Raw genomic sequence first — 26,810 nt, forward strand, 5'->3', positions numbered from 1 at the left:
CACACAGTAGGACATCGAACTGCACACACTGGATATGTACATATATATATATATATATATATATATATAACAGAGATGTACTTGCATAGCAAGTGACTTGATCTGAGATCGTGTGCTGAAACAAAAACAATTGCAGCGTGGAAGGTGTTTATATGCCATACAAAAACCGTTAGATTCAATTCAGCGTTTAAATTTAATTTGTCAAAATATTTTCGTTTCTTTTGTGTTTTTTAAACGGCTTATCAACAGCTTTCAATTGTTTGTGTGTGTATGTCTGCCTTTGGCTGGCCTCAAATCTCACCTGCGAACCCATGGAAAACAAACTTCAACCAGCTATTCTGATTATATGTCTGTGCACACGTTTGAATGTGGCATGTGCCAGAGGGTTTGCAAATCTAATGGGTGTCTTAAAAGACATGTTAGGATCCACAATGAGCAGAACTTACTTGCAGGTATTGGTAGTGCAAATCAGGTGCAATCTGTGTGGGTGTTTTTTCAAAACACTGTCTGGTTTAAAAAGCCACATCAGACGCCATGAAGGGGCTAAGGTGTAGGTGCAGGAGGTGGTCAAACTCTGTGTAAGGAGTAGACAATCAAAAAAAAAAAAAAAAATATATATATATATATATATATGTAGTGTATAAAGATTTATACACAGAGAGAAGACCTTTGACAAGACTTCTTACATGCTGAAAAGAGAAGTTAAAAACCCAACAACGAAAAAAAATTCTTAAGGCACGCTAATTTATAAACATGGAGCTGTCTGCACATGTTTACTTCGTGTTTTTGGTACGTATTTTGCTACATAATTATGAATATTTTAGTGACCCTACTGATGCCAAATTAATTTATTTGGTCATTAATAGCGAAACTCGAGTATAAGGTTAACTAATTTTTTATTCACTCTGGTGCCTATTAGCAGTGAGCCTTGAGAATTCTTTTTTTCGTGGTTTGGATTTTTAACTGCCCTTTTCAGCATGTAAGAAGTCCTGTCCAGGGTCTTCTCTCAGTGTATAAATCTTTATGCAAAATATTTTATGTCCTGTGACTTTTATTACCAATGCTTTGCATGCGTAATAAATCATTTTAATAATTTTTTACCCTGAGATTATATATGTGTGTGTGTGTGTGTGTGTGTGTGTGTGTGTGTGTGTGTGTGTGTGTGTGTGTGTGTGTGTGTGTGTGTGTGTGTGTGTGTGTGTGTGTGTGTGTGTGTGTGTGTGTGTGTGTCATGGCACTCTGTTGGTTACGACAACGAGGGTTTCAGTTGATCCGATCAACAGAATAGCTTGCTTGTGAAATTAACGTGCAAGTGGCTGAGCACTCCACAGACATGTGTACCCTTAACATAGTTCTCGGGGAGATTCAGCGTGACACAGTGTGTGACAAGGCTAGCCCTTTGAAATACAGGTACAACAGAAACGGAGTAAGTTGCGTTGAAAGAGTACAGCAGGATTCACCACCACCTCCTGCCAGAGCCTCGTGAAGCTTTAGATGTTTTCACTCAATAAACACTCACAATGCCCAGTCTGGGAATCGAAATCGCGATCCTACATCTGCGAGTCCGCTGCGCTACCCACTGGGCCATTGCACTTCTACACACACACACACAATTATTTTCTCATAGAGAATGCTTTAGTGCAGTTGTACTGAATGAATCTTAAAATAATGAAACGGTAATTGTTTAAGGAAATTAAAGATGTTGGGTTGTCTTTTAAGCTTGTCCATAGGTGTGTCACTTGGTCAGGTGTTAATTCATATAGTTGGCAATGGTTTTGTTGATGTTCATACTCTTTGGTAGACAGTAGCAGGCTATATTAAAACAAAAAAAATATAGTGTGGCTGTGTTGTGTAACATGTGGTTTCATGTTCAGTCCCACTGTGTGACACCTTGGACAAGTGTCTTCTGCTATAATCCTAGGCTGAGTAATGCTTTGAGAGTGGATTTGGTAGATTGAAACTGAAAAAAGTCCAGTGTGTGTGTGTGTGTGTGTATATACAATCTCATCTTGACATTATGTCATGGTTGTAAATATGCCATTTTGTCATGCAACTGCTGTTATTCATTTCTTGTCTTTAAATAGAAAAATGTTTGGCCCTGGGGAAAACATTACCTTGCTTGGAAACAGGTGAAGGTTAGAGACAGTAAAGGCATCCAGCTGTAGAAAAATTCTGTCTGAGCCATGCAAGGAAAAGTGAACATTAAAATGATGATAATGAAGCCAAATGTTTTAAAAGATTAAAAACAATTTTTTTAATTCCTCCAGAGAGGAAGATTCTGTAAATATTTTATTTCTTTGTAATTCAGTCATTAACATAAAAAAAGACAAATAAAATGTATAATTAATAATTTAATCAAAATGTGGAAAATTCACCATGGAAAATGGTGGGTGAGGATTGTTAATCACAGAATTTGCACATGGCATCCAACTAGGTTTTATTCATTTAAAATTTTTTCTTGCATTTAGAATGTTTGATATATTCTGGTTGTGTGCCTGCGTTAGAGATCATTATTGTTATTATTATTGTTTTCAAATTTTGGAACAAGGCCAGCAATTTCAGGGGAGGAAGTAAGTCAATTCTTTAACCTCCCCCCCCAATATTCAACTGGTACTTATTTTATCAACCCTGAAAGGATGAAAGGCAATGCTGACCTCAGCAGAATTTGAACTCTGAACATAAAGATGAACGAAATGCCACTGAACATCTTGCCTGGCATGCGACCGATTCTGCCAGCTCGATGCCTTGGGACCATCATCATTATGATTGATATTATTATTATAGCAGTGGATTGGTCAAATCAATAGAGCACCAGAGAGAATGTCTTGTACTGTTTCTACTGGCTCTTTATGTTGCAAGATCAAATCCAGCTGAGGTCAACATAAAGTACCAGTCAAATACTGGGGTCGATAGTACTAACACCACCTCTTCACAAAATTGTTGGCTATATGCCAAAATTAGAAGTAATAATAAAAGTTGTTGCTGTTGTTGTTGTCAGGATGCTTATTGCAGTGTTTGTCAGGTTTCATGTCTAATTGAGAAAAATTCACCCCACCCCTTCTTCAATTATTCTAATGACCAATTATGCCAGACTGCACATCTCCAAACCTTCTTGGTCTGCAGATTTTAATACTCAACTTCAAGTCTGTCGGCTCATTAAAATTAATGAACAGTCTCTGGTCAGCACAGACACCCACAAACATACAACATTACCAAGGTTCGCAAGCTCTTTTAAGTAGTTATTCTCTTGGTGTCCATGGTAACACAGATGACATTTATTCAGAAAGAGAAATTTGACCATTTTGTTTTTATTTTTTTGTAAAGTTATTTAATCTTTCTGTTGTGTTGGTGTCTAATTAGTTTTAATTGCAATTAAGTTCTTCATAAAGTCAAAAGTGTTGCCATCAGGTTGCACACTAATCAAATGTCCTTCTGCAGTCTTCACTTGCAGGAAACCGTTCTCATCTAAACCATTTATGTCAACTTCCAGATTGTTTTCACATTCAAGACGAACTTTGGCTCCCCTGAAACACAAAAACAAAAAACAAACCCTTGAATATATAAAAACAGTTGTTTAGTTTAACTCATTCAGGTTGACTGTTACTTATAATGAAGGACATTTATTTAAAATGTGGCATTAGGAAGGGCATCCAGCCATAAAAACCCTACCAAAACGGACCTCAGTGGTGTTGGTGTCATGTATAAAGCTCTCAGTCCACTCTGTAATGTTGTTGGTGACAGGAAGAGCATCCAGCTGTAAGAATCATAACAAAATATGAGGTTTCCTGGAGACACAATGACTAATTGGTCCACTAATGGAGTTCCCTATATGGTCACTTGGCCTGCTAGAAATTGCAGCCAAATCTCCATCAAACTATACCATAACATCTTAAAGATGGGGCATGTTGGACACAGGGTATCAGAAAAACACACACACAGGATGGTCAGGATTGGAACACTTTTCATCAAAAACCTCCTTAGTTATGTAATCAATGAAATCAATGAACTTAACCCCATGGCTTTCATTTTATTTGTGATTTTGTCCTTTTTCCTGACAAAGCCCAAAGAGGCAGAAATGCATGTCTAGCCATACTCGTTTGAACAACACCTTTATCATACGATTTTAAATAGCACTTCCATCATTCGATTTACTACACTGAAATTCATCCTTTTCTCTAACGAGTGTGCCAGAGAGACTCTGCATCGCAAACTTCATCTGCTAGTAGCACCAAGTCATCAGTGTAGTCAGCGTATGTGTTGGTCACATTTAGAAAACATCTGCTTAGATACTCTTATAAAGCAGACATTGCAATCGTCTGGCTCATCATATTCTGTCTGAAGCCTGCCACAACAGAAGACAAACGTTCAATGATGAGGATGGGGGATGCAGGTGTGACTGTGTGGTTAAGAATTTCACTTTGCAAACATGTAGCTTTGCGTTTGATTCCAATAAACATAGGTTGACCAATGCCATGTGAGTGAATTTGCTTGATAGAAATCGCAGGAAGCCTATCATATATGTGTATATGCTTCTGTGTCCATGTGAATGTTTACGTTGCATTGCATGGGTAAAGCTACCATGTATCTAGATAGACATGAAGAGGTGTGTGTGTGTGATTGCACTGCCTGGAATCGAACTCGGAATTTTGGGGTTAGTAACCTGCGCTCTTAACCACTACGCCATATACCCATGGGCATATGGCATAGTGGTTATCCATCAAATATAAATAATGTACATAATTCCTCATCTCTTAAATATAGAACTATATGAAAGAATTTGTTCCACGCACCTATGTAACCAGTATTGGTAGTAGAGCAGCTGGAAATCTTCATGACCTTTGGTATTGAATCGATCAATCAATTCTTCAATGATGGTCACAGTTCGACCAATCAGTTGGTCTTTATTCAGTGGTGCCAGATGTTTACCGTTCTCCATGTTGTACTCGTGTATCAAATCGTTGATGCAAAATGTGGGTTTGCTGTTCTCCACATTGAAACCACAACCTGCAAAAAACACAAAATCCATTGTTTAATAGAAATTTCTGGAAGTTTATGAAATAAATTAAATAGCAAAAGATGTAGGTATGGGGCCGTGAGCTTAAGATATCCACTTGAAACAACATGGATCTGGGTTCAGTCCCACTGAGTGGCACCTTGGGCAAGTGTCTTCTGCTGTAGCCTTGGGCAGACCAAAGCTTTGTGAGTGAATATGGTTGAGGAAAACTGTGTAGACGCCTGTGCCAGTGCTGCTTCGATGTACTCAAGCTAGTGGCACATAAAGAACACCCAGCCCACACTCTGTGAAGTGGTTGATGTTAGGAAGTGAATCCAGCCAGAAGAACCATGCCCCAAAACAGACAATTGGAGTCTGGACAACTTCCTGGTTGGTCATCATCATCCTCATCGTTTGTCTGTTGTCCATGCTGGTCTGAGTTGGACGGTTTGACCAGTGCTGATAAGCTGGAAGGCTGCACCAGACTCCAATCTGATTTGGTATGATTTTCTACAGCTGGATGCCCTTCCTAATGCCAACCATTCTGATAGTGTAATGGGTGCTTCTATGTGCCACTGGCATAGGTGCCATTTGTGTGACACTGAGATGCATTTACGTGCAATCTGTGTGACACCGATATCTGCCATGTCTGCAATTTTGCTCGGCTTGATGGGTCTTCTTCTCAAGCACGATATAATGTCAAAGGTCTTGGTCATTGCCTCTGTGAGGCCCAACACTTGAAAGGAACTCAGCCACTTTGTCTCCGTGAGACCCAGCTCCTGTCAAATCATCCGACTCATGCCAGCATGGAAAACAGATGTTAAACATCATCAATGATATACACGTGTGTGTGTGTGTGTGTGTGTGAAGGCACGTGGCTTAGAGATTAGTGTTCAACTCATGATTATAAGGTTGGGAGTTTGACTCCTGGTGGCACATTGTGCCCTTGAGTAAGATGCCTTATTTCGTATGGCTCCAGTCCACTCAGATGGCAAAACATGAGTTGTGCTTGTAATTCAAAGGGGTCAGCCATGTGACATTGTGTCATGCTGAATATCCCTGAGAACTACGTAAAGGGTACATGTGTCTGTGGAATGCTCAGCCACTTCCATGTTAATTTCATGAGCAGGCTGTTCCCTTGATCAGATCAACTGGAACCCTCATTGTTGTACCAGTTATGTATGTGGGTCTGGGTCTATTTGTTCCTCAAACACACACTACTTGATATACGGTGCTGGTTTGTTTATGATCCAGGAACACAGATCAACCAAAAGAACCAATACCAGACATAAAAAGGAAAAATAAGGCCTGGAGTTAATTTGTTTGCTTGAATAGCCTCAGCCCAACACATGAAACAAATAAAAGAAGAGATAGTATTTGTAAACTGTAATTTAATCCCAAAATCAATATTGCAACAAAGAACCAGTATTTAGAACTCCATGAGTATTTCTATTCATGGAATGTTTACATTACATATTCGTTTATAAGATACTCTACAGAACACTCCAACCTGGGTTTAATAACAATCACAGAAACAGTCTCTTGTTAGAAGATTACTATTTTTAAATCTCACATCGAGAGATATTCAGCAACAGTACTTTGGAGTAAAGATTGTTTGCCAACATAACATGGCAGTCCTGGTATAGGACGAATGTTGCTGTAATTTAGCCCCAGCTGGCTATATGACATGATCTGTGTCCTTATATATATATATATATATATATATATATATATATATTTATTTATTTGAAAATATAAGCACACAGATCATGTTGTATAGCCAGCTGGAGACGATGTCTCCTGGGGCTAAATTACAGTAACATTCGTCCTAAACCAGGACTGCCATGTTATGATGGCAAACAATCTTTACTCCAGTCTCTTGTGTTTTATTTATTTTCTAAAATAAATTTAAAATGATTTTTCTAGAAATTTCCATCTCTCTTTCTTCTGATAGATGTTGGCAGCTAAAAAATAACAAAATCAGAAAGAAAATGAAGCCTATGGGGTTAGGTTCATTGATTTCATTACATAAGTGGAGGAAATAATTAACCAAATAGTCGGGATATGGATTTAATCCTCTGCTGGATTTAACACCAGCACAGGGCCTCCTTTAGGTATCTTTAACCTTTTAACATTTAAACTGGCCAAATCCAGCCTCTCACACCTACCTTGGGCAAGTGTCTCAAATGCTACTCTCAGCCTCGTAAGTGGATTTCGCAGATGGAAACTTTAAGAAGTCCACTTTGTATGTGTTATTTACATCCTCGTAACTTAGCAGTCCAGCGAAAGAGATCAATAGAATAAATACCAGGCTTAAAAAATAAGTCCTGGGGTTGATTGACTAAAAATTCTTCAAGGTAGTGCCCCAGCATGGCCACAATCTAATGACTGAAACAAGCAAAATGACAAAAGATGTGTGAATGTGTATCATATGCATCCGTGTGTGTGTGTGTATTAGTGTAACTGTGTTTGCGTGTGCGTAACCCAGAAACATGTTTGTTTTCCCCCCCCCCATTGTCGGTAAATAAAAAAAAAATAATTGCTCTATTTCGAGGGGTCACTAAAACGACTGAAAGACTAAAATCTACATTATTGTTTTTCAAATCACAACGTAAATTAAAACTCAGTCGAGCGTATCTCATATGTGAAAAGGTGAATTAGATTTTTTGGTGTTTTCTCTCATCAAAAGGTAATTTATATCTCCATTTTCTCTGTTGATATCATCAAAATGTGATTATCCGTTGATTGTTTGATGACAGAATCGGTGTAGAAATATCTACAGATAAATAGGGAAGGTGTTGGTGAAAAGAGGTGGGTGGGTGTGTCTTTGTTACTCCATTGCTGTCTCTCTGGGTTTCTGTATCTTCATCTCTGTGTGTCTGTGCTACTCTCTCACTCTCTCTGGTTGTATATTTATGAAATTCATTTCTAAACCACACGGTTCCAGGTTCAGTCCCACACTGTGGCACCATAGGCAAGTGTCTTCCATTATAAGCCCTAAGATGACTAAAGTCTTCTGCATTGGATTTGGTACATTGATACACGCGTGTATGTATATATGTAAAAATATATATGTGTGTGTGTGTATTATTTTTTTTTTACTTGTTTCAGTAATTTGACTGCAGCCATGCTGGAGCACCGCCTTTAGTCGTACAAATCAACCTCAGGACTTATTCTTTGTAAGCCTAGTACTTATTCTATCGGTCTCTTTTGCCGAACTGCAATGTTACAGGGACATAAACACACCAACATCGGTTGTCAAGCGATGGTGGGGGGACAAACACAGACATATACATAAACACACAAATACATACATAGACACACATAAGTATCAGGCCATCCTCTAAGTTCTGTCTGATTTTACCTTTTTTAAAATTGAATGAAATTTCATAGTATTTTAGAATGTCTAATGGAATTAAAAGTTATTTTGATGCATTTGTGTACATTTAAACTAATTAAATATTTTACAGAATAATAGAATTAAAATTTCTTTGATTAAAACCCTTTCTAACGTGGAAGTATCCAAAGACTATTTGAGGCACGAAATGCTTTATGAGTACAAAAAACGGAAACTCTGCAGCCGAAGCGACTCGAAACATACACTCAGTTTATGGGAAAGAATGCTTGAATGAAAGAATTTGCAGAAGATGGTTTGCAAAATTCAAAAGTGGAGATTTCAGCCTTGAAGAAGGAGATCGAACAGGACGTCCAGCTGAGTTTGATGATAAACTCCTTGAGGCATTACTTGAAGAAAACCCTGCATTATCAGTTGAAGAATTGGCAATAAAGCTTAGTTCAAACCATACAACTGTTCATCGTCATCTTCAACAACTTGGAAAGGTTCCTAAACTTGGAAAATGGGTGCCTCATGAATTGTCCGAAAGCAACTGCAAATCCCGAGTTGACATCTACTCTTCTCTCCATTTTCGCGAACTCATTTCACCCTTTTTGGATAGACTTGTGACTGGTGACGAAAATGGATCTTCTATCGAAATGTTTTACGTCGTAGACAGTGGCTTGGTAAAAGGGGAAAAGCTCAACCACAACTGAGAAGGGAACTTCATGGGAAAAAGGTTCTTCTCTCTATCTTGTGGGATTGCAAAGGAGTAATTCACTTTGAATTGTTACCACCTAATGCAACAATCAATGCTCAAGTCTACTGTCAGCAATTAGAGCGTTTGAACCAAGCTTTGAAGAAAAAAAGACCCGCTTTAGTGAATCGAAAAGGAGTGATGTTTCATCAGGATAATGTGTGACCCCACACTGCAAAGATCACATCAGAGAAGATTGAAGAGCTTGGCAGGGAAAAAATTCCTCATCCACCTTATTCTCCCAATCTTGCTCCTTCAGACTACTATTTGTTTCGTAGTTTACAGAATCATTTGGGGGACATAACTTTCGCAAGCCAGGAGGAGGTCGAAACTAACATTTCAGAGTTCTTCGCTTTGAAACCAAAAGAGTTGTACATTGATGGGATTAAAAAGCTTGTAAATAGATGGAAGGAAGTCATAGATAATCAGGGAAAGTACATTGATGATTAAATTTCAATTAAATATAACATTTGATCACTTGCTTTCTTTATTCAAAATTCGGACAGAACTTATGGGATGACCTGATATATATACAATGGGCTTCTTTCAGTTTCCATCTGCCAAATCCAGTCACAAGGCTTTGGTTGGCCTGAGGCTATAGAAGACACTTGCCCAAGGTGCCATGCAATGGGACTGAACCTGGAACCATGATATATTTTTAATTCTTTCAATCATTAGGTTGTGGCCATGCTGGGGCACCACCTTGAAGAATTTTAGCTGAACGAATCAACCCCCCCCCCCCACACACCTACACTAATTATTCTTTAAGCCTGTTGCTTTGCTAAACTGGAAAGTTATGGGGACATAAACACACCAACATTGGTTGTCAAGGAGTGGTGGGACACACACACTATATATATATATATATAGTGGGACACACACACTCTATATATATATATATATATATATAGTGGGGCACACACACACTATATATATATATATATATATATATATATATATATATATATATATATAGTGGGGCACACACACACTATATATATATATATATATATATATATATATATATATATATATATATATAGTGGGGCACACACACACTATATATATATATATATATATATATATATATATATATATATATAGTGGGGCACACACACACTATATATATATATATATATATATAGTGGGGCACACACACACTATATATATATATATATATATATATATATAGTGGGGCACACACACACTATATATATATATATATATAGTGGGACACACACACACTATATATATATATTGGGACACACACACACTATATATATATATATATAGTGGGACACACACACTATATATATAGTGGGACACACACACTATATATATTTATATATATAGTGGGACACACACACTATATATATATATATATATATATATACACACAGAGAGAGAGAGAGGCTTCTTTCAGTTTCCATCCACTCAAGTACTGAAAGTTACAGTGATGTACGAATATGTCTGTAAACAATGCAATCAGATAGAAAATAGGCAATGGGTGTATATGCATATTTCAGGAGTTATTGCTTCTTCTTCAGTACCACGTCTAACCCATTAACCACCTACAAACACGGTGCTTTAAATAACCACCAAAAATCTCAACAGGTTTTCTATTAATGGACATAATGGTTTTGTTTTCCTATCTTTGATTGCATTGTTTATATGGAGGTATTCATATAGAAAATGTAACTTTTGGTGCTGACTCTAAATTCTAAAGAGTCTGTAGAGACAACTTTAGAAAAAATGATTGCAATGCACTGCTAACACAGGTAGGATGCAATATTGGCTTATAAGCCTTAAATATCTCAATTGCTAAATGAAATAGTGTCTCAATCAGCAATTAAAACTCACACACCCATATGCATTCAATGAGCAATTATTACAATGCTTATGAACTTTATCAGCCCTACTATTACAACTACCACTAACATCACCACAATCACTTCCACACATGCTACATCCCCTTTTGATGATATCCTCTTTATTATACAATATCCAACTCCACTTAAACAAAAATAAATATTTAAAAAAATATACTTATATTTCTTTTCTACTCTAGGCACAAGGGGTCAGTTGATTGGTTCGACCCCAGTACGCAACTGGTACTTACTTTATCGTATCCATAAAGATGAAAGGCAAAGTTAACCTCGGCAGAATTTGAACTCACAACATAAAGACAGACGAAATACCGTTAAGCATTTCGCCAGGCGTGCTAACGTTTCTGCCACCACTGGCATTATATATATATATATACACACACACACACACTAACACACATATAGATTGTGTGTGTGTGTGTGTATATATATATACATACATAGTGTGTGAGGATGGGGTGACAATCTTTTTTAAAGGATTAACAAGGACACTGTTCAATATATTTATATATTCTAATATAAAACTTATATTGAATTTTCCTCATTATCTTATAAACACCCATAACCATTAGTATTAATACAAAGCCTATATTAGATATTTTTTTTTATATAAATATATATTTACACACACACAAATATGCATAATATATGTACACACACACACACACGTGTATATAAGTATGCATGCATATATATATATATATATATATATATATAAGCAAAAATAATAATTCAGAAACATAATTTGCTAAAACAAAAGTGGAAGTAAAAATTGCTAATGAAAAGAAAAACCTAAATCTATTTCAGTAATTAGAATAAGGAAAATTGAAATTAAAAGGATTGGGGGGGGGGGGAGCGGGGAGGCAAGTAGGTGACATGGTCAGGAAGAGGGAACATATAGACAGAGCTGTATTAGAAGTGGCTGATGGGGACAGTGTGAGTGAGGGCCAGAGAGGGGCTGGCAGTGTTGATGATAAAGGAGTGGCTGGATGGAGCTAGGAGTCACGGGATTCAGGGCACACATGTGTGCGTACACACACACACACACATACGCGCATGTTTCTTGCTAAAAGCACCAATAATGCAGAAAAACAAAAGTTAATTTTCATTACTATTTGATAGTAACAATAATCTCTCCTATTATAGGCACAAGGGTTGAAATTCTGAGGGAGGGGGCCCTAGTCGATTACATCAACCCCAGTATTTCACTGGTACTTAGTTTATCGACCCCGATAGGGTGAAAAGCAAAGTTGACTGCAGTGGAATTTGAACTCAGAATCTAAGAAATGTTACTAAGCATTTTTTCCAGCACAGTAACAACTCTACCGGCTCACCCACCTTATAATAAGTCAAATGTTTTTCACTTATACACAAACTCACTCAAATATAGAGCCACACACACACACACACACACACTAATGCTAATAATAATAATAATAATAATACAGCACTGCTTGTGTATTTGGTGCCGGCATCAATATCTGTCTGTATGTGGGGGGGAAGGTTAAGTGAATGCCGGAGACAGAAATGCCGTCAGGAAGTAGTTTTCAAGTGAGAACGCCAAATGAAATCAGTTGTAGAAAAATGCAGCGGCATGATGGCAGAATATTGGAGAAGAATCAACCATGGAACATTCAGGAATGTTTATTGTTTACCAAGTCTTTCTTTTGTCTTTTGTTGGTTTCATCAATCATGAGTTTGTTTTTATATATATATATATATATATATAAATAAATATATATTATTTTGCTGTCCTTTTGTTAATAATTTTATTTGTTCATCAAATTTCACTAAACAAAACAAAGCAAAAAGGCAAAAACACCCTAAACAAATTTATAAAAGCAAAAACAAAGAAAAAAAATAAATTGAAAAGCTGAGATCAGGGTAGGCAGAAAGGATAAATATGAGGGAGGGGGGTAGTGGTGATGGTAAGTGGAGGTGGGAGGTAAAGTCTGAGAGGAAGAATATAGTAATGGTAGGGGAGGTGGGTGGTGGATACTGAAAACTAAACAAATGGAAAAAATAAATGAATGGAAAAAATTGATTATAAGGGATTTTGAGAAATATTATGATATAGAATGGATGGTGAGAGTGGTGTGAACATTAATATAAGTGGTTAGTAAAATATTAATTATATATATTTAACAAATACACATTAAAAGAAAAATAGAAAAAATATATAAAGGATTAATAAATGAAACTGTTTTGCATTTCTCACTCAATTAGAAGCAAATCTGTTATGGCAACCAGTTACAGCTTATGGGGGGGGGGGGGACACAAAAAGTCTGGCAGTCCAGTGGCTGCAATAATGAGGGTTCCAGTTGCTCAACAGAACAAACTACCCTGAGTACTCCACAGACACGTGTCCCCTTTAATGTAGTTCTCAGGAAGGTTCAGCGTGACACAGAAAGTGACAAGGCTAGCCCCTTTCGAATTACGGGTACTGTGTGTTTTTGACAGGTAAAGTAAAGTGTCTTGCTGAAGGACACAATGTGCTGCTGGGAATTGAACTCACAGCTTTACGATCAGGAGTTGAATACCCTGACCACAAAAACCATACACCTTCACATGAGAAAAATAGTAGTGTATATATATATATATATATATATATATATATATATATAAAACGAACAAGGTTTAAATAAAGCACAAGACATACAAATATACAGCTGTAAGATAGCTACACACAAATACATACACACACACAAACATTCATATCTGCATATGCCAAAATATATACACCTTGATGATTTTGGTAATCACTACTTTAAAATAAGATTTGATTTCATATTAATTATGCACCATAATTATGTAATTATACATTAGATGATATTTATCCTAATGAAACAGTTGTTGAGCACAAATTAACTTTGTAGAAATGTCCTGAAATCTGTAATGATGGTAAATCACTTTCTTTTACAGAATATTCTCTCTATCTCTCACTCTACAACTTTCTTTCTCATATGGAACATCCTCCTCCTACACCCACCTCTGTACTACTTATACTATCACCACTGTTCCCTGTAGCACGCCCTCTCTCTGTCTCTCTAACTCTTCCCCCCATCTTCACCCTCTTACTAAGGTAGCCGAATATCTCCTCAATAGTAATTTGGCTACTTCTGTCCCTCCATTATGCTCTAATCTTTTGGTTTCACTCCCTCTCTCAGCTGAGAGATCTTTCTTTTGTGAGCTCACGAGTGCTGGTGCCACATAAAAAGCACCTGTGCTGGCACCATGTAAAAATTTCCCATGTTGGTGCCACATTAAGACCACCCAGAGGGCATCCAGCTGTAGAAACCATGCCAGAACAGACAATTGGAACCTGTTACAGATCTCTGGCTGGCTAGCTCCTGCCAAACCATCCAACCCATGCCAGCATCGAAAAACAGACGTTAAATGAGGATGATTTTATAAACTTGTTGTTTCACAAGCGAGTGCATCCTTATTGTGTGTGAGGCTGGCAACAAAGTAAAGTTTATTGCAAATACAAAGACAACGTATTATATCGAATACTATTAAACAACAACACAACCTGCAACTTTACCATAAACAATATTGATGAACACATCACGGAACTGGTCATGACAAAAGACAAATGACTTCACACACGAATCATAAAAATGGAAAATAAATACTTCAGACATAAACTGAAACTTTAAACAGATCATGACCATCATCATCATCATCATCATCATCAATTCAATGTTTCATACTTTTACAGAGGTTGGACAAAAATTCATTCATTTGAATTTCCATTAGCTGGATGCTCTTATCATCACCAACCCTCACATGTTTCCCAGTTAAGGCAATATTTCTTCTGGTCTTTCAAACATGAACAGTACAATGGCTGGACATGTTTCCACGTATTGCAAATAACATCATTGCTTTTATGGTGGTGACAATAATTTTGTAATCAGCACATGATGTCAAGCCAAGGTATGGAGAGATGAACACACAAATCGTCGTCATCATCATCATTTAACATCTGCTTTCCATGCTAGCATGGGTCTGATGGTTTGACTGGGGACTGGCGAACCGGATGGCTACACCAGACTCTAATCTGATCTGGCAGAGTTTCTACAGCTGGATGCCCTTCCTAAATACCAACCAATCCGACAGTGTAGTGGGTACTTTTTACGTGCCACTGGCATGAGGGCCAGTCCGGCAGTACTAGCAACGGCCACGCTCAAATGTTTTTTACATGCCACCTGCACAGGAGTCAGTCCAATGTTTTGTTCACATGCCACCGGCACAAGTGCCAAAATGTATATACGAATGGATAAGGACACATATACCACACCTGAGCGGTTTTTTCTTTTCCTTTTCAACATTTCCTCTCTCTCTCTCCTCCTATGTTTTGTTCTGATGAAGAACTAACATCCAAAACGTTAAGGCCCTTTCCCCTCCCCTCTTTTAAGTATCAAACTAATACAATGTGTTAAAACTTGACTTTTGAGAGTTTTTCTTTTTGTTTCTTTCTTTTACAGTCTATGTGTATACATGCACATAGCATACATAGGTATATATATATATATATATATATATATATATATATATATATGTAGGTATATGTACATAGGTATATACATGTGTATACACATAGGTATATACATGTGTATACATATGTACATATATATTTCATAGGCCTAAATAAATGTGTGTGTGTGTATAGTATAATGTGCAGGCAAGTCTGTATGGTTAAGAAGGTTGCTTCTCAACCATGTGGTTCCAGGTTCAGTCCCACTGTGTGGCATCTTGGGTATGTGTCTTCCACTATAGCCCTTGGCCAACAAAAGCCTTGTGAGAAAATTTGGTAGAGAGAAACTGAAAGAAGCCCATTATGTGTGTGTGTGTGCATATGTATGTATATTATATATATGCACATATGAGTTTGAATGTATATATGCATGTGTGTGTGTGTGTGTGTGTGTGTGTGTGTGTGTGTGTGTGTGTGTGTGTGTGTAGGTAGTTATGGATACACGTTTATATGTATGTGCATGTACACACACACATACACACGCACGCATATGTATGTATGTATGTATACAATGGTAAAACGTATGGAGGAGGGTGTAGAAATGTAAGGAGGGGGTGAGTTCAATAGATAAACATATCCAGTTGAAAAGGTTGTGAGTTTTATTGAAAGGGAAAACGGGCCAATGATCAGAAAAGCCGGCAGAAGGACGGCCATGATGGTGATGGTGATGGTGATGACCAGTGAAGTGTAGGGATGTCTTTTACATGCAAGTACGTGTGTGTTTGTGTGTGTGTATATATATATATAAGTATGTAAGTGAAGGGGGACATGTAGTTGATGTGACAGTATTGTTGTCTTTGTTCATATTGATGTAGTTGTTATGGAATTCTCACAGACCACCTCTCTCCTTTTCTTTCTTCCTTACTCTCTCTCGCAAACATATACTGAAACACAGACAATGAAATAAATACACACATATACACACACAAAAAAACCCATAAAATACACCATGTATATGTGTATGTATATATATATATATATATATATATATATATATATATACATACATGAACGCACACAAGAACAAATATATACACTCTGAAATGGACGTAAATAGCAAAACATACACATATGAAAGTTTGTACATGTGCACTTATATATACACATCCATGCAGAGTAAAGCACATGTGTACACGTGCATTAATGTAGAAACAGAAATAAATATTCATATACATGCATTATATACATGTGAAGAAACACACCCACACACATACATGTGACCACATAAACGCATACACAAGACTGTACTGGTACAGCATACATACACACACACACACAAATAAAATAATTTATGAATACATATACACAAAGACATTCATATATATTCATACATACACACACACACACACTGGCAAAAGACTAGCTTACATGGAGACATACATATGCACATTAGTACATATACACATTAATACATATGAATAGAAGCTGAAACACATAGTAACAATTATAAGATGCATATACACACACAAACTCATGCCAACATACAACAATGTGTATGAAGATATATATATACGCACACACATACACAGACATGAGGACTCACCCATACACATCAACACTATATATATAAACACACATACACAGTCAAATGCATACATATACATACAGCAACAAAATATTTACAGAAATAAACACACACACACACACACTAAGAATATGTGTAAACAAAATATACTCAAATGTATAAACACACACACACACACACACACACACACACACACACACACACACACACACACACACACACACACACACACACACACACACACACACACACACACACACACAACTATTGCCCATTTCTAGGCACACACACACAACTGGAAATGGGGGTCTGGTAAGGGCTTACATTGTATTTTTATAAAGCTATTTAATGTTCTGTAAAGTGCATGGTAGTGGTGGAGGTGGTGGCGACAGAGGTGTATGGAGAATGGAGAGTGTATAATTGTATGTTATATTGACTTTTATAATGAACTTAAAATGGAACAAGCTGCCACCCCTATACCACACAATGTGTATGCAAGTGTGTGTGTGTGTGTGTGTGTGTGTGTGTGTGTGTGTGTGAGTATATGTGTAAATATATTTGTGTGTGTGTGTATATATAAATATATTTGTTTGTGTGTGTGTGTGTGTGTGTGTGTGTGTATATATCCAAACACACATGTGCTTACATATGTGCTGATATGTGTATTCTTACATATCAGCATGTATGTATAATAATAATATAAACACACAGACGTGACAGACCCCTATATATACACCCACCTGTGGAAATGTGGGAAAAATCAATAATAGCCTTTTTCATAAAATAAACATTGAAACATCAAACAACAATCACAACAACAACAATAAACAAACAACAATATGTAAATATACACACTCAACCCCCTCCTGTATATATACATGTGTGTGTGTATATAAGTCGGTCACACAACACCTCTTGGATGAATAAATAAATAAACACCTAAAGAAAGGTTAAAATGAAAGAAAAAAATGTGTATGTAATGTATACACGTATGTATATATACATGTGTATACATTTAAGTATGTGTGTGTGCATACGTGTATATATAGATGTGTATGTATGATTGTGTGGCATCAAAGTATAAATTGTATATGCTGTAACTACACACACACACACACACATGATGATGATGATGCATACACACGCAGTGGTTGTATGATGTATACACTAAATATGTATAACATTTATGGTATATATCCCTAATCATATATATTGTATATATAGTATGTGTGTATACACGCAGATCTCTATGAGAAGCGGGTATCAGGGTGGCCAACACCTAGAATGGGATTTTACCCCAACACAACAAACAACAAAGCTGTCTGAGAGAAAGAAACCTGTTATATATGATTAGTGCTGCTGGTGCCATGTAAAAAAAGCACCCAGTCCACCCTGTAAAATGGTTGGCGCTAGGAAGGGCGTCCAGCTGTAGAAAAACCTTACCAAAGCATACTATGGCACCTGGTGCAGCTCTCCAGCCTTGCCAGCCCTTATCAAACTATCCAACCCATGACAGCATGGAAAACAGACATTAGTTGATAATAATGGCACCAATAAAGAAAAAGAACATTTTTAAGTTAAAAGGACATTTTAATATTATCTGCATCTGCTGTAATTACTTCATAAAAATACTATTAGTATTTTTATGTTAACTTCTGATACTGGCGTCACTCAAAGGAGTCATTATGGTCAAAGTCGGCTGTTATTGAGAGCTACGGCCCTCACAGACAGGTGCCTCTATGTTTTGGTTTAGTCTCTATATTGGATGTCCAACCAATTTACAGAGCGTACTGAGTTTTTTCTTCTTTTTTCTGCAGCTCCAGCACTAGAAGAGTCGTCTTTTATGCCATAAGAGTAATCCCTCCTCAGACCAAAAGTGATTCTTGTTACAACTCAATGATCTCCATCAAAGAGTTATTTTATTATTACTATTATTATTATTCAGGTCACTGCCTGAAATCGAACTCAGAATGTTGGGGTTAGTAGCCCACGCTCTTAACCACTATACCATATGCCCATGGGTGTAGTGGTAATGAGTGTGGGCTACTAACCCCAAGATTCCGAGTTCAATTCCAGGCAGTGACCTGAATAATAATAATAGTTATTTTACTATTTATATTTACGAAGTGGTGTCAAAAAGTTCCTGGATTAGTTTTGTAGTGCACCAACAGATGACAGCACATGGTTGTGTGAGAGCTAGCAGTGACCTACATGAGGAGTGTCCTGAGTGATATCACTGTTAGAAAATTACTATTTTTAAATCTCACAATGAGAGATATTCAGCAACAGTACTTTGGTGTAGAGATTATTTGCCAACATAACATGGCAGTCCTGGTTTAGGACAAATGTTGCTGTGATATCAATTATTAAATTTTACTTTGCAGGCTGTGAAATTTGTGTTTTTCTGATCACATGTGTATGCTGTAATCATGAACAGGAACAAAGAGCCAACGTAAAATTTTGCATTAAACTTGGGGAGTCTGCTACAGACATTGAGCATGCTTTGGCAAGTTTATGGCAACAAGGCAATGGATTGAACACAATGCTTTGAGTGTCATGGATGCTTCAAAAGAAGACAATGAGCGATCCGAAAAACCTGCCACAAGCGGCACCTCCAGATTTGTTCCCCAAAGCCAGACACTGAACCAAGAGATTTACTGCAACATTTTCTAGAAACGGGTTCTTCCAGTTCAAGTCCGAAGTTATTTTGTAAATACCTGCTTCTGAAGGGATGTGATTAGGGTGTTGGGCTTACGATCAGGAGGTTATGATTTGTTGCAAATCTGACTGCTGTTTCTTGCAGGTTGCACAACCCCATAGGAGTCCCTCATCTGTTCATATATGAATGCTTCAAAACTAGCTAGAGGTAGACCCAAACAGGTCAGGGATATAAAACATGTATGACATCAGTGAGTAGGGATTAAGGATCACTTTTTAAGAATTCCAAACTAGCAATCATACAGGTAAGATGGTCAATGGTTATTTTACATTGTTTTAATGCAATTTATATCAGGTAATTTTGTGGACAATAGCATTGTTTGTTACAGGTTTCTGACTGACTAATTACTGGTACACTGAAGTCTTGTTTGCAACACACACAAGGGAGTGTCAGGAAGAACAAATACTAAGAGGTAAGTCTGTTTAAAAGCACCAGTTTATTTGGTGTGGCTGTGTGGTAAGTAGCTTGCTTACCAACCACATGGTTCCGGGTTCAGTCCCACTGCGTGGCACCTTGGGCAAGTGTCTTCTACTATAGCCTTAGGCCAACCAAAGCCTTGTGAGTGGATTTGGTAGACGGAAACTGAAAGAAGCCTGTCGTGTGTGTGTGTAAGTTTGTGTGTCTGTGCTTGAAACCCCCAACATCGCTTGACAACCGATGTTGGTGTGCTTACGCCTCCATAACTTAACGGTTTGGCAAAAGAAACCAATAGAATAAATACTAGGCTTACAAAGATTAAGTCCTGGGGTCGATTTGCTTGACTAAAGGCAGTGCTCCAGCATGGCTGCAGTCAAATGACTGAAACAAGTAAAAGAGTAATTAATTCTTTGTATAAGGAACTAATCAGTACTTTCATAAGATTTGGCTATCCCTGAATGAGGTTTGTAACCTTTAATTGTGCTTCTGTATATATATATATACGATGCGCTTCTTTCAGTTTCTGTCTACCAAATCTACTCACAAGGTTTTGGTCGGCCCGAGGCTATAGTAGAAGACACTTGCTCAAGGTGCTACACAGTGGGACTGAACCTAGAACCACGTGGTTGGTAAGCAAGCTTCTGATCACACAGCCACACCTGAGTCTATATAATTGTATAAAAAAATCAAGATATTTTATGAATATGCACAGGTGTGGCTGTGTTGAAAATTGTTTGCTTCTCAACCACATGCTTATCCATGAAGGCCTCTCCCTCATCTCCATTCTCTCTGATCCAGCAACCACTTCTTCTACCCCCCTTACCTTTCATCCCCTAACATCCATCACTTCTCTATCAGCTTCTGTCAAACCATACAACCCATGCCAGCATGGAAAACGGACATTAAATGATAAGTATATCTAATTCTTTATTGCCCACAGGGGGCTAAACATAGAGGGGACAAACAAGGGCAACCCCAGTGCATAGCTGGTACTTATTTAATCGAACACGAAAGGATGAAAGACAAAGTCGACCTCAGCAGAATTTGAACTCAGGACGTAGCGGTAGATGCAATACCACTAAGTATTTCGCCTGGCGTGCTAACGGTTCTGCCAGCTCACCGCCTTCTTAAATGATAAAGATATCACACACTGTTCTTATCCAGCAAAGCCCAAACAACAGAACATGGAATGGTAAGATGGGAATGAACAAATGCTTGTGGGAGGAATGGGAATGTATGTGCAAATAATCCAAACACCCAGTATTTGGTGACTGCAAATTAAACAGTTCCAACAACTAAATACGAACAACATTCAAGCGCACACAGTTATCCTTCATCTCTCGTCAATATTGGAGGGGGAAGGGGTGGTTGAGAAGGGATTTATTAAGGGTCTTGCTGTGTCCCCTTCAAAGTAGAAAATATAAATAAACAGCAAACACTTTAAACCTCACAAACACAAGTCTTCCCTACACCATTTATTGTACAACTAACACAGCAGTGGATGAATAACTGGAAAGGTCTCAACAACTAGGAAATGATGATGATGAATGTGATGATACTAGTGAGGAGGCGAAGGTGGGGAGAAGGGTTCTAATAGCAGGATCTCCACTGTATCGATTTTGACTGTAAAATCTCAACATTGTCATTTGCAATGTGAAAAATAAATAGTATGCATGCATGCATGCATGCGTGTGTGTGTGTGTGTGTGTGTGTGTGTGTGTGTGTGTGTGCGCGCGCGCGCGTGCGTGCGCGTATGAATATATATATATACACACACAGACACTATCACATGCATGTATACATATATGTATAAATATATGTATATATGTGTGTGATGTATGTTTATATATATATATATATATCTGAATACATCTATATATGTAAGCATGTGTGTGTATGCGTGCAATGTAGATATAATAAATAATAATAAAAAAAAAAGCAGAAAATGTTTAAATACAGAACAAGGAAGCGGGGGTGGGGTGAAAATATCAATAAAAACATACATATAAATAATATAAAGAAAACAGCAATTTCTATTTGTAAAATGTAAAGATATTTTATTTATTCTATTTTATTTCAAAGGAACAAAATTAAAAAATAATTACTCTCCTACTACTGTTGATAATAATAATAATAATAATAATGATAGACAACAGCCATTGTTCCCTTGTAGTCTAAATTCACCATCTGTTGTTAAAGGCCCCACCTACAGTAAATATTATCAAAATTACATGACATCACAGACAATAACAGATTGTCACCTTTTATACAAAAACTCACACACTGGCTTTGTATAGAAAAACATAGCTTTTTTTTATATACATACCTGTGTGTGTGTGTGTGTGTGTGTGTGTGTGTAGATAGATAAATATATTTACATATGCATACATACATATCTGTGTGTATGCATATATATACATATGCACAAGCATATATGTACACACACACCTATGCACACATACATACATGCATATATATATGTATGTATGTATATACAGATATACACATACATACCTTTATATATATATATATATATATATACACACACACACAGATGCATACTTTAATACACACCTATATTTTTTAGCTGTAGATATGTGTGTATATTACAGGTGAGAGTGGGTGGCGAGAAAAGGAAAATTTGGGGGTGAAAGTTAGGGTGAAAGGTCAGATGTTCTTCCCTACCCAAGCACCTTAGTTTTCTTCTTTGAAATTAGGATTTTATAAACCCAATCCCTTACTCACCCACTAAAATAAAACAAAACAAAAAAATACTCTAAAATAAACAAATATGAAAATGTAAACCTTATACAACAACAGTGACTTACTATAAAGACTTTATTTTGAGGGTTTTATTTTATATGAAGAATTTTTGTTGTTGTTTTGGACCCAGGTCAACACTCATAAGACAGACCTATGATCTGAGACATTCCAGGCATGCCCATTCTGTCTTTCCAGGCACATCTGATCATTCATCATCATCACTTAACGCCCGCTCTCCATGCTGGCATGGGTTAGACAGTTGAACTGGAGCTGATGAGCTGCACCAGACTCCAGTCTGATCTGGCAAAGTTTCTACAGCTGGATGCCCTTCCTAATGCCAACCACTCTAGGAGGGTAATGGGTGCCTTTTACATGACACTGGCAGCAACCACAACTACAATTTACAAGTGCCATTTACATGGCACCAGCAATAACCACAGTTCCTGGCTGCTATACATATATGTGCCATTTACATCGTACCATCGATGACCACAGCACATGAATGCTGTTTACATGACACAGGCAAGACCACAACTATGATTTCACTTGGCCTGATGAGTCTTCTCACACACAGCATATCGCCAGAGCTCTCAGTCACTTGTCATCACCTCTGTGAGGCCCAACGTTCAAAGATCATGCTTCACCACCTCATCCCATGTCTTCCTGGGTCTACTTCTACCGCAGGTTCCCTCCACAGTCAGAGATCAGCACTTCTTTACACAGCTGTCCTCATCCATTTTCACCACATGACCATACCAGTGCAGTCGTCTCTCTTGCGCACCACATCTGATGCCTCTTATGCCCAACTCTTCTCTCAAGGTGCTTACACTCCATTGTACATGCGCACTGACATTGCACCTCCAGTGAAGCATATTAGCTTCATTTCTTTTAAGCTTACACATGTCCTTGGCAGTCATGGCTCCTGTTTCACTGCCATGTAGCATACCTGTTTGCACACAGGCATCATACAGAAATCTGCTTTTTACTCTGAGAGAGAGACCCTTTGTTGCCAACAAAGGTAAAAGCTCTCTGAACTCTGCCCAGCCTATTCTTATTCTAGCAGCTACACTCTCGGAGCATCCACTCCAACTACTGACTTGGTCACCTAGGTAACGGAAGCTATCAACTATCTCGAGAGATTTAAAACTAGCTGTTTTACTCACATTTTTAACCCTTTTGTTACCATATTTCTGTTGAGATACTTTGTGTTTCTTTCAATTAATTTTAAATATAACAAAGAATTTAGTAAAATAACTTAGTTATCATTAAGCTAGTGCTAGGGACATAAATTGTGGCTAAGATTTGGTGGAAGGTTTTAATTCAAAACTTATGAAAACAAGACATTTGTACAACAGAGCCAGAGGCTGTTTCAGGCAGGTTGGTAACAAAAGTTAAAAGAAAGAAAAGGAAAGTAAGACAGATAAGAATTGAAACAAACGAGAGAGAGTGAGAGGTATGATAGACAGAGAGATAGGCAGACAGCTAGCCATAGATAGAAAGAGAGAGAGAGATTAAACAGAGTTAAATTCAACAGGAGAAAGTTGTTTGCTGACTGTGATGATAATAGTAATAATAATAATAGATGGTAGAATGTTGCAAATATTGGGAGAGAAGAGTTGTCGGTCAGCACAAGTGGACACTGGCAGCTGGTGGACAGAGGGACCTATGATTATCTCCACCCAAACCCTAACATTTACCTCTAGGGAGCCAGAAATGAATCAAAGTAGGTGCAGTATGGTGGGGGGGTGGGGATATTACAGAAAGGGAGCAGGAAGAGAAACCTCACGGATGGTCCATTTAGAGGTGGGTGGAGGAGGTATGGGGTGGCGGAGGTGGTTCATACAAATAATGAAGGAGAGGGGAAGGGAGGGGGAAGCATGAGAAAGAAAGAGGTAGAAGGTGGGAGACAGAAAAGGGAAATACGAGAAGAGCAGTGAATTATGTGTGTGTGTGCGTGTGCGTGTGTGTGTGTGTGACATGCAGAGCAGAGAGTAGAAAGGCTGGAAAAAGAGAGAGTGGTGGTGTATGGCTCTCATCATCATCATCAGGCACAGGCATGGCTGTGTGGTAAGTAGCTTGCTTCCCAACTACATGGTTCTGGGTTCAGTTCCAACACGTGGCACCTTGGGCAAGTGTCTTCTACTATAGCTTCGGGCTGACCAAAGCTACCATCAAGGGACAAGCGGTGAATCTCTACAACTTGAAATTGCATGTCAAGAGGAAACACCCAGTTTGAGGAGAGGATGAAGGCCAGCTCTTCCCATGGCAGACACAGTCAATCTTCTGGTGCCAGTTGTCAAAGATGGGGGGGGGGGGAGAAAAAGTACCTATTCTAAAAACTGGCAATTTACTTAGAATTCACAAAGAGACCATCTGCCAGAACCATGTGAATTTTGGAAGAAAAGCATGTGAACATCTGGAGCTGCTATGAAAAATTTATTAAATTTGATCGATTTCAATTTATTGAACACTTTCCTTTTTATCTGAGCAGGATGAAATTGTCTTTCTAAAAGATTGATGATGATGATGATGTTGGCATACACACATTTGAATGATCCATTTTAGCCACTTGGTTGAAATGGTCATTTTGTTTCCTTTAAAATCATCCCAAACACAGCTCGTACACCATTTCTTCATAAGGGATTAAGGAGAAGAGAGGGGGAAGAGCATTAATGCCACAAAAACTCCATAGATAGATGCGTATTTAAGATGGCAAATAAGTGGCAATAGTTGATAAATGACAGAAAAGAAACAGTACTAGAACAAACGGATGGCAATAAAACATGGCAAGTGAGATGACCGCAAAGGGAAGAAAGTGTTTATAAAGAAAGTGATAGGAAGATTTAAATGAAGGAAAATAGCAGTATGAGATAAGATATTTATTAAAGCTGAATTTAAAGAGATAAAAGCCATAAGTAAGAGGAAAACAAAGAAAGAAAGTAAATTTTATAATTCAGCTCTTTCTGGAGGAAGAATGTTTTGTGCTAAGAACTTGTAGAATGTTCAGAAGATATCTGTGAAGTACATAATTCCCTAAATTTGGCAAACTGAGTTCTGAAGAAAAATTTCAGGAATGGGTGAACTAGAGAAAGATCATTTGAACAGCTCCCATGGTCGCTATGGTAGCATAACATCAGACTTACTGTCAAAGGTGGTTGGGGAGAGGAAAAGAACTCACCACCAACTAGAAGATATATTCAATTTGGCACTCTATGGAGGGACCTGCCCAAATGGGTAAGCAGTACTCCATTTTTAGGGTGAAGATGGCTCTTTTAGAGATACAACAAATCTTTAAAAGTTAAAAACCTTCTTGAATGGTAGAATGAGCTTACCATTCTGGCCAGCACCCAGGTAGCAGACACGAAGTAAGAATCTCATCTGAAACCAGGAGGGAATTTAAGATCCAAATGACTATCCAATACAGAGACTCCTTCAAAAGGGTCCTATCCACCAAAATAATATAAACAACAAAAATTTCACAATGACGGTGTAAAGATATAAGGGTCATGTTTGAAACCTTGAATAAAACAAATTTGGGATGAGCACTGGGAAGGCCATTCATGGTGTGTGGGGTGTGACATTCAAAGAATAGAATCTGGTATTATCAGCAAACACCTCAAGAAAAGACATTATCTTGTCAGGAAAATAAGACGTCAAACTGTTAGCACACCAAACATTTTGTCTGTTTTTAAGTTCTGGGTTCAAATTCTGCTGAGGTTGACTTTGCAAGTCATTCTTTTGTTGGGGTCAATGAAATAAGCACCAGCAGAGCACTGGCATCGATGTAATCACTTTACGTCCCACCCCACCCCCACAGAAAAGACATCTCTTATTCTTTGATTCTCTGTCTGAAGAATCTCTAATAGGAAATATCTTACA

At 37.7% G+C, this 26,810-nt stretch overlaps 1 protein-coding gene across 3 annotated transcripts in view; it reads right to left on the reverse strand.

The window, feature by feature from the left end:
* Window positions 1-2,287: 2,287 nt before the first annotated feature.
* Window positions 2,288-26,810, reverse strand: part of LOC106880135 (biotin--protein ligase) — a 79,887-nt gene continuing 55,364 nt past the window's right edge. For 2 of the 3 annotated variants that reach the window (XM_014929962.3, XM_089348259.1), the window contains exons 11-12: window positions 4,791-5,004; window positions 2,288-3,524 (exon numbers count right to left, since the gene is read on the reverse strand). In XM_014929962.3, the coding sequence (XP_014785448.2) occupies window positions 3,353-3,524; window positions 4,791-5,004 (386 nt within the window). In that variant the 3' untranslated portion in view covers window positions 2,288-3,352. Of the gene's footprint in view, window positions 3,525-4,790; window positions 5,005-6,818; window positions 6,958-26,810 lie in introns of those variants that run through there. The other variant, XM_089348260.1, reaches the window with a different exon arrangement.

Source organism: Octopus bimaculoides, chromosome 2 (genome assembly GCF_046866305.1).
Source record: "Octopus bimaculoides isolate indiv1 chromosome 2, ASM4686630v1, whole genome shotgun sequence".
Classification (NCBI taxonomy): domain Eukaryota; kingdom Metazoa; phylum Mollusca; class Cephalopoda; order Octopoda; family Octopodidae; genus Octopus; species Octopus bimaculoides.